We start from the raw sequence: 10,158 nt of genomic DNA on the forward strand, positions 1-10,158 counted from the left end.
GGATTTTGACAAGTACCACGACGTAGTCCGTTAGATTACTATGGAGAACCTTCGGTTGTCCCTCACCAAGCTTAAAGAGGCCAAGATCCAGTGTGGGGCGCTGCCCCCTAGTATGCGGATAGAGCTAGACTAGGTAAGAACTTAAATATTTACACACAGAATCCTCTATTATAATATTCTAATTCGGATCGAGTACACACAATACGTTGTTACAATAATTTAAACTCGAAATAACACGTAGTCCGCCCGATTACTATGGAGGACATAGTATATTAGACATGTAGCCATGATGCCCATGAATATTAGCAGGTATGCTATAATTGCAGATCAATAATTTTCCTTCATCAATCACCAGAAAACTAAAATCCAATGTGTACTGCCTTTTAGACAGTAGTTATAATTTGCACAAGTTTGTGATCATACCAAAGACATATGTAACTCCGTATAGACAGCTACAGTCTTAAGAAAAAAACGTACCTTAGAACCATATAGAAGAATGTACGGTGGCCTAGATGGCGTTACACCTTTGGGGGACGCTCGGCTAGATGGCGCTAATATTAATATTTGACATTTTAACACATATTAAGCTAAAAATATGGGCCAAATTGTCAAAAGTGAGGATTAAAAATTGTAAGCTTGTGTCGAGAGATGGCAGTCTATGCACTGTGATTACACATTTTACTTTGACAGTAACTCTCTATAATACTTGATCCTCTTTGACCATACTAAAAATTTACATAATTGTTACATTAAAAATAGTCACTATAGTCAGATCACGGCACTCCGTAAGGATTCCATAAAGATTGACCCCCTTATATCATAAAAAAGTTACTGAACTGATTAGTTAAAAAGTGTTTTGTCTCTTTTTCGCTAACACATAAGTCAACACGACAGATAATGACAAACGATTATTAGCTTATTCAGTAGGCCTAGCACATGATGGGCGCGAGAGTATGTCGCCGCGAGATAGATGGTACGTCTTCTTCTAACTGTATTAATGGCATAAGGACGGGTAGTCTATCTCGCGGCGACATACTCTCGCGGCAATCATGTTCTAACCCTGCAGGTTTATAAAGCGTTTATGTTATGAATAACGCCATAAAAAAATTTCCGAATGTTTACTTCATATTTATTTCAATTCTTCTTTTCAGAACTTATATCGTACTGTTCTATGCTGGCTGCTGTCAACTGTCAATATTAGATTAGACGTAGAGGCTTCTAACTGTGAAGTTACCTTGACGGAGTTTTGTTAACAGGTATTTATGTAGTTATACTAATATCGTGAAGCCATATTAATGGTAGCGTCTTCATGTAAAGAGAATCGAATTTATATCACATATCGCTGTGGATAAAACTATCTCGTTCTGCAGGCGTATTATGCTTCCAATTTTATCACTTATCCACGTGGATAAAGTATCCATCACGCTTTGGCATGGCAGTGTGAGAGTGACGGTCTCAGTCGGTAGTGACCCTGCCTGCTAAGACGCGGCCCTGGGTTCGAATCCCGGTAAGGGCATTTATTTGTGTAATGAGCACAGATATTTGTTCCTGACTGATGGATGTTTTCTATGTATATAAGTATTTATTTATCTATTTAAGTATGTATATCGTCGCTTAGCACCCACAGTACAAGCTTTGCTTAGTTTGGGGCTAAGTTGATCTGTGTAAGGTGTCCCCCAATATTTATTTATTTAATTGGAAGCATAATACTGTGGCAGGCTGGTTCTTGATGTTGAACGTGTTAATAGTTCTTTGTCCACAACGATAAGTGATAAATAGTTATGTAGTGTGAGGAACCATGAGTCACATTTGGCATTGATGGGAACAACTTGAAAGGGATGTTAACGTAAGTTCGGATAGTGTCCGATTATTATCTGAGGTCAGTAACAGCTTTCTTAACAAAATGTTCATATTTGGGAGTAGTGTTGTTCCTTATACAGAGATATGAACTAATAAAATTAAAATCAATAGAAGGAAAGTAGTTCTTTTTACAGAAGGTTTGTGTATTCAATACTGTTTGTATCAGTGTTCATTATGAATATTATTAGTTCATGAAACACTTAGTTATAACAAATATAACACTGGCAAGGCATCTTTTTAATATTTTTTAAATTTAGCTTATATCATATTATGATGGCCGTTAGCAATACTATGTAAGCTATTTGGCAATTTCTTTGCAATAATATTAATTAGCAATAACTAAGATGTAGCTTTTTTCAACAACATAGTTCTTTAGACGCTAATCGCTATGCCATTTTACATTGGGAGTTCGGTGATTTAAAAAAGTTACCAGTGTCAACTATAGATATTATGTAAATAAATAAGACACCTTATTGAATAAAATAACTTTTTGTTACCGTCGCGCCATTTGATGCTGTTCTAGTTCAGCATAGTTCACACTACATTAGTTAGTTCATTTCGGAGCATTACTTGAAAAATGTTACATACTTTGTTTATTGGGATTTTTTCTAGTTCTAATTTAAAATCACGGGCTTTTTCGATCCTAATAGGAAATAATGTCTCATTAGTATTTCTTATTGTCCTTATCGTGTTTTAAAAAAATGCATGTAGTTTGTATGACAGTAATACAAGGGAAGGTTTGGGAAACTTTTTGTATTGAGTTTGAAAGAGTCACGAATAAAAATGTGTATTATTTTTCAAGAAATGCTCTAAATACTACTGTATTTTGGTCAAAAATGTTAACAAGTGTAGAATTTTTTTTTCGACCTTCTCTAGTAGAAATTCTTTAATAACGAAACGGTCTGCTTTTACATTTTTGTATATACGCTTCCAGCAATAGTTTTAGATTAGTTTAGCATTGAATTTACGTCAATTGAAAGGTTTGTGCTTAAATAAACCGTTATACGTGTTAAGTAGGTGCATTTTGGCTTGATATGTGTTAACTTATTGCTAGCTGTTAAATCGGACAATACTTTAGTATGGGCATTTTGAATGTATTTCTTTTCGTTAGAATTACTTTTATTAAAATATATCTATGTATTATATTTTTTCTATACAAGTTTGTAAAATATCTATTTATATATACTTATTCAATATAAAATCAGTATCTTTTAATTTAAAGCCTGACCAGAAATATATTACGGTGACCGCTTTCCATCAGGCGGACCGTATTCCTGTTTGCCACCAACGTGGTATAAAAAAACCGGCCAAGAGCGTGTCGGACCACCCTCAGTGTAGGGTTCCGTAGTTTTCCATATTTTTCTCAAAAACTACTGAACCTATCAAGTTGAAAATAATTTTGCTAGAAAGTCTTTATAAAGTTCTACTTTTGTGATTTTTTTCATATTTTTTAAACATATGGTTCAAAAGTTAGAGGGGGGGGGGACACACTTTTTTTTTCCTTTAGGAGCGATTATTTCCGAAAATATTAATATTATCAAAAAACGATTTTAGTAAACACGTTAAGGTTGGAATGGAAAAAAAAATCAGTCACCACTTTACATGTAGGGGGGTACCATAACAAAACATTTTGTTTCGACTTTTTATTTTACCACTTTGTCGGCGTGATTGATATACATATTGGTACCAAATTTCAGCTTTCTAGTGCTAACGGTCACTGAGATTATCCGCGGACAGACGGACGGACGGACAGACAGACATGGCGAAACTATAAGGGTTCCTAGTTGACTACGGAACCCTAAAAATATGACTGTTGTTAGGAGGCTGTTATTCTGATGTATGGGATGACTGTTCAGTATATTATGAAGAAAATAGTTCTAATGAAATCCCGCAAGATGGCGCGTAGTCAATGTAGTCATATATTTCTGGTCAGGCTTTAACACATCTTACGTAACCAATCTATTGTAATCTATTGTAACACACATAATTTACTATTAAAATATTAACAGTTTCTTAAACAATCATAGCAAAGGGTCTTATCAAGAAAAACATATTTATTGATTAATAAAATGCATTATATTTTAATATATAATTAAAAATATCGATCCACCTATTTATTAAACAATTAAATATCAACTAAGTGACCTGACAAATTGAAAGTATAAATCGTTAAATTATTACAAGTTAAAATTAAAGAAGTTTAACTAAATTGTCTCAGTTTGTATATAAGCTTTGTTGTGGTAGTTTAATTGCAACTGCAAAAATACGCTTGAAATTTCAGTTACGCTGCAGGCAGTGTTTTTCAAATTAATTTGTATACACCTAAGATTTAGAATCGTTTTTGTTATCAAACCAGTGCTTGAATTAATCACTTCTTTTTAAAACGTTCATCAATGTTGCTATAAATTAAATTTTAATGTAAAGGCGTGTAAGTTACGGCACTGGTCTCACCAGAAGCGAGGAAGCGATGAGCTATCGGCGTAGAAACGAACTAAAGTTCCCGCTCCCGTGTGCATGAAAGAGAGAGAGCGAGTTACGGTTCATCGCTCGGCGACGAACTAACTCGCTCGCGCTATCATCGCGTCTTTTTCGTCCGGGAGCGACTGTCAGCTGTCTTTTGACGACCGGTCTGGCTCAGTCGGTAGTGACCCTGCCTGCTAAGCCGCGGTCCTGGGTTCGAATCCCGGTAAGGGCATTTATTTGTGTGATGAGCACAGATATTTGTTCCTGAGTCATGGATGTTTTCTATGTATATAAGTATGTATTTATCTATTTAAGTATGTATATCGTCGCTTAGCACCCATAGTACAAGCTTTGCTTAGTTTGGGGCTAAGTTGATCTGTGTAAGGTGTCCCCAATATTTATTTTTATTTTATATTTATTTTGTTCGTTTCTATCGATAGCTCATCGCTTACTCGCTTTTAGTGGGACTAGTGCCTATAGGTTGGATTCGGGAAGTAATATCAATATAACTTTTGAAGATTGCAATGTTTGAGTACTTCCATCAAGTAAAATTGTCAGTTTTATGAATTTTATAAATGGAAAGCAAGAAGTATACTTTCTATACCGGAATGGTAAGGCACTCTGATGAGGGTATAGTTTAGGGACTTATGGTCCGTCAAGAAAATGTAGAAAATAAAAGTGGCATAGTTGTACTGACATTTTTTACATATATTGATGAATTTAACCCAGATTGGTGAAGACGCGAATTCGCGTCACGATACATGTAAATTGTAATGCGGATGATGCGAACGTTGGAAATGAATGGGTTAAATTTCTACAACGTGTTTGTTATTGGAGTGTTGATATTGTTACTGCAGATGATAAAGCGTTCTCGAAGGCTTTAAATCAGATGAAAGCAATCGTTTGTACAAAAAGCTTTATTGTATATTGTGTGCATTTTGTTTATACTTTTGTAATTAATTACAATATTACGATTTCTTAAACTGCTTCTGATATAATTATTTTTAAAATCGCAATATTAAACAGAAGGCTGTGCTTTAAAATCGTTAAGTTGTTAAGTTTTTTAAAGCATACTTAAAATGAATGAGGTACACAATTTTGTGTATTATCTGTTATCGATTGCCCTGTTAAACGGCACAGTCCCACCACAAAATCAAGCATTAGGTAACAATATTGATCTTACTCAAAATTTCAAAAATCAACTTATATTGCTCAGTAAAAGCATTCCTTTGTTTTTTATTCGTAAAATGCTTGTGATCGGTATATTTTATTTGTTTCTAGTATAATTTTAACAGCCCGAATCTACTACGTACATGTGTTATAACTAAATTACTGTGTCAAACACATTGTGTTATTAAGTATTTACTTAAGATGATTAAACATGCAGAGTGAAATTGTTATGTTTCGCCATACAGTAAGGTAAGGGATAAATTAAATACTTATATAAGTCACTTTGAACTACTTTTACTGTCGAACTGATATTAAAATCCCAAAAACTCGGCTGTTCTATTGATGTGAATCACCGAAATGAATTCATAAGACAGTAATTTTTTTCTCTATTTCTCTGTTAGCCTGGTAAAAGTAGTTCAGTACCTATGACTTAACGTATGGTTAATTTTAACAATTTTACCCTGTATGTATTTTGTAATGCAAACTTACGTGTTACACATTATTGGCTGTGTGCGTGACTGTACCGCTGGCAACGCCTGGCGGTCATGGGCCGTATTACATAGTTCGCAGTTATTGATGTCAAAAATTATAAATGTTTGAGCCCATAAATGATCAAAATGTTTGCTACGCTGAGCTCAAAGCTTTCACGCAAAGCCAAAATAAGTAATGTGTATAATTTATTTTAGTGTAAAATATGGGTCATACAACTTCTCAAATGTAGTGAAATAACAATATTTGTTATCGTTGATTTGTGCGCAAATATTTATTGTGTAAATAAAGGCAATTATGATTGGAAAATATGTTTTAATTATTTACTAACTTTTTAATAACCTCGGCCATATGAAGATTTTTGTCACAGAAAATGGAACAATGTGGGTGGCGGTCCGAAGTACCTACGAAATCACTTTCTACATAAAAAAAACAAAATAGTACAAAAATAGAGACTAGTATACTTTTTACCTATACTGATCTATAAAAATATTTTAAGCGGGTTACTCACGTGTTAGTCGATATAATATTCGACATGTTTCAATCCATTTCCGAGGATCTTTCTCAAGAGTAGCGACCGAGAGAGCGAGAGTTTGAGTATCACGGGAGTTTTATAGTTACACTGATCTTTGACATTTAGCCAACCTCATTGGGCTACCCACGCCCTAAGGCAAGATAGCAATATCCGAGCAGCCTCTAAACTCTTCCTGCGGGCCACACCCAAGTCTCCCCCTCCCATCAGGGCACCTCCCCCAACTGTTTCCAGCCACATACCTCCACTGTAGCACGCAATGGTCACAAGTCAACGCAGGAAGCTTATACTTCACATAGTACGTAGTGCTACCTTTCTTAGGATAATATCTAGGTCCACCGCTCTTTAGCTCTAAAATGTGTTGGTTAAAGCATTCTTGGGTGTTGTTCCTGTGGTTGGTACATAGTCTGAACTCCCAAAAGCCCTTATGGTAAGCGGTGAGCCTAGTTGTGGTTTGAAAGGGGGAGCCAGGAAGGTAAGTGGCGACGATGACACCGCGATAGTCTCTGCCGTTGTACTCGTAGCGACGAGGTATTGACGTGTCGTAAGGCTCGCCGCAAAGTCCGCATCTGAAATGATTAGGAATTTATACTGAGCTTAAATTGCATTTATTGGTTCACTATTTATAATCTTATAACTATAGCACGCATATAATTTATAGGCACGTATTTAACCGGGCGACTAAATAACCATAGAAATGGGTATCAAAATTAAACTCAAATTATTTAAATATGAGGTATCATTTTAATGTCATTACGGTTACGGTTTATTCAGACGCGAGTACCAACTATTTATTTGGCAACTGAATTATTATATTGGAAACAATTTAAGAGGTACAGTTTAATTGGAAAACGGCTCTCTATTAATATAAAATATACAGTTCTTTTAAAATATTTATATAGCAAATTAACATAAAAATTACATTTAAAATTTATACATCGGCACTCTTCACCTGAGCTTTCATTTTAATAAAAAAAAGGATTCTTATAAAATATAATGATCGACAAAATATTATACTTATGTGTAATAAATTAGGTATTTGGGAGTGCTGGCAACTTCGTCTCTATACAATGAATTTAATTTTCATTACGTTTACTCTATCGAATCTAAGGCCGGCCTTACGCAGTCTTAACATCACTCTGAAAGATTCATTTTTTTGGCAGGAAAACCTTACTCAGAATATTGGCATAAATCGTTCCGCAGATTTTAAAATACCGAATCTTATGCTGGCATGATGTTCATGAGCAAAATAATCTTCTAAATTAAGAGTACTTCCGTAGATTTTTGTTTGCATAATATTTAGGCGGTAAAAAGTTGTCCATCTTTTTCCTATTTCTGTTTTGATAGCGAGTCTGTGTGTTGGGGATGCAAGATACCTAACACTCCTCCTCGCTTCGCTCATCGTCGTACCTAACGGTGCCTCTGGGACTGTATTTCATTTCCTTTTTGCTATCGTTGTTTTGTTTATACAAAGTATCTAAGAATCATGCCATAGCAAAATTTGGTAGGACTTATATTCTACTAAAAAAATAACCTAACCCTAACCCACTTTTCTGCTAGCAGTAAATAATTCTGTTCTTGTAATATTATACTATACGATTATCATGGTAATGTTTTTAAATACCAAACTGGCAAACAATCATACGATCGGCCTGATGGAAAGTGGTCACCGTAATCTATGGACGCCTGCAATTCAAGGGGTTTCATATGCGCGTTACCGACCCATTAGAAGCTTATACACTCCTTATTGCTGTGTACTTATTATAAAATGATTTGGTACGCGTTCCATTATAGAGATATTTAAATACTACTCGTGGTTTACGGGTCGCAAATACGATGTTTGAATAGAATAGAATAAACATTTTTCACGAATAAATACAGGCAAGACAAAATACACATAATAACAACAAGACAGAAAGGAATGAAGTGCCACGAAATGGCCTCACCTCAGCGTGTTGCTGGTGACTTCCAGCGCTGATCTTCCGATGAGACCATCGTCACGTAGCTACTTTTCAATCCGTTTTCATAAAGAAACGATTTTATATGTGTTTTAAAAAACCTGCTTCCCAATTATTATTTTTAGTTGCCTCCGCAATTTAAATACTACTTTAAACGATGAGCTAAGTATAATTATTTAGGTGCTAATATCTATATGACTACAAATATTAAAAATCTTACGCTTTACAATACTAGGTGCCAATTATTATTTTAGTCGCCAAAGTATTGTTTAATGTTCCTCGGAAATATTTTTGTCGCTTGAAATTTGCTGCCGTTTTTTCAATAATAATGATGCTTAATATTTGAGGCTCATATATATTTTTTGTCGCCACAATATTAAAACACAGCCAAATTATATTATTGTATGCCCAACTTAACTTCCCGTTTAATATTTTAGTTGCCCGGTTAATTATATGCCTAATTTATATTGCTCTCCTACTTTCCTGATCCTGGCAGTTGTGAGTCATATCAATGTGCCAGTGTCAATGAACGAAATTATAGCCTATGAAACAAGTTTGTCGGTAGAAAAAGACGCAATATTATAAATTTTATATGAGTTTTTGTCTTGACTGCTTAAACGAAGAAGGCATGCTTAATATTTGTGCTTGACGTTTTTACTTAAGCTTAAGTAACTAACGTCACAAATTAAAATGAAATTTCGTATTTTGCTAACTAAAATGAGTCGATGGTACTAAAACAAAGTTCCAAGATTTAATGTTCCAAGACTTCCAAGGTACTTACTTTCCTCCATTTCGAGCCCACTGCCTCCCCACCCCTCCACAGTTCAGACCATTGTCATCATAATTCACTGGAGTTCTGAAGCCGTATCGCCAAGCGGTCGCGCGGCCTGGCGGGTCTAATACCATGCCGTGACCGATTACCGAGGACGCGGTAGAAAGCAGGATGGCCAAACTGATCTGGAAGTACAGGTGCTAAAATACAGATGGCGTGTGTTGATTAGATCGGATTGTTAGTTCAAATGAACTACTTTTTACGAAATGCTAAAAAATATAGGTTAGTATTATTTGTAAATAAGCATTTTAATCCATACTAATATTATAAACGGAAAAGTGTGTGTCTGTTTGTTTGTCCGTCTTTGACGGCAAAGCGGAGCGATAAATGGGCGTGATTTTTTAAGTGGAAATAGTTGAAGGGATAGAGAGTGACATAGGCTACTTTTTATCTCTTTCTAACGCGTGCAAAAGCTAGTATGTAATAATTAGATAATTACAACATAAGTATGTCGTTGTTACAAAGTAAATGATACTTACAGAACTCATCATCGTGACTGCTTCAATTCACAATTTAAATAAAATATCATTATCTTTTCATGAGTACTTTCGCGATAGTACTTGATGTATGAAATTCCAGCCTTGATATGTTATGAGTGCAATAACTCCTGGACTTTTATCTGAAGTCTGGTTCAATAAATTGACTAATTAAATACGCCACAGACAATATATATTCATCTCTTTTTTTCTGGTTCATTTTGTGGTGTAGGAAAGAGACAAGTTATAGCTTATGTAGAATTACTGTTCCCAAAGGAAATTTCCAAATTTTCTTATTACCTATACCTATTACATATATATTGATGATTTACACTTGTTGCATTAGTAATCCTTTCTGATAAAAATGTTTGCGGTTAG

At 34.9% G+C, this 10,158-nt stretch overlaps 2 protein-coding genes across 3 annotated transcripts in view; one reads left to right on the forward strand and one right to left on the reverse strand.

Annotated features, from left to right (window-relative positions):
• The window catches only part of LOC125230828 (outer mitochondrial transmembrane helix translocase), a 43,234-nt gene extending 41,669 nt beyond the window's left edge, over window positions 1-1,565 (forward strand). For both annotated transcript variants that reach the window (XM_048136058.1, XM_048136059.1), the window contains exon 9: window positions 1,152-1,565. The gene's annotated coding sequence lies outside the window, so the exon portion shown is untranslated. The remainder of the gene's footprint in view (window positions 1-1,151) is intronic.
• A 3,092-nt stretch (window positions 1,566-4,657) lies between these two features.
• On the reverse strand, window positions 4,658-9,860 carry LOC125231006. The gene is made up of 3 exons (XM_048136334.1): window positions 9,784-9,860; window positions 9,254-9,429; window positions 4,658-7,083 (listed from the first exon to the last, which is right to left on the reverse strand). Exons 1-3 carry the CDS (start codon window positions 9,793-9,795, stop codon window positions 6,648-6,650), a joined length of 624 nt encoding a protein of 207 aa, XP_047992291.1. The 5' UTR covers window positions 9,796-9,860; the 3' UTR covers window positions 4,658-6,647.
• Window positions 9,861-10,158: the final 298 nt, after the last annotated feature.

Source organism: Leguminivora glycinivorella, chromosome 11 (genome assembly GCF_023078275.1).
Source record: "Leguminivora glycinivorella isolate SPB_JAAS2020 chromosome 11, LegGlyc_1.1, whole genome shotgun sequence".
NCBI classification, from domain to species: Eukaryota; Metazoa; Arthropoda; class Insecta; order Lepidoptera; family Tortricidae; genus Leguminivora; species Leguminivora glycinivorella.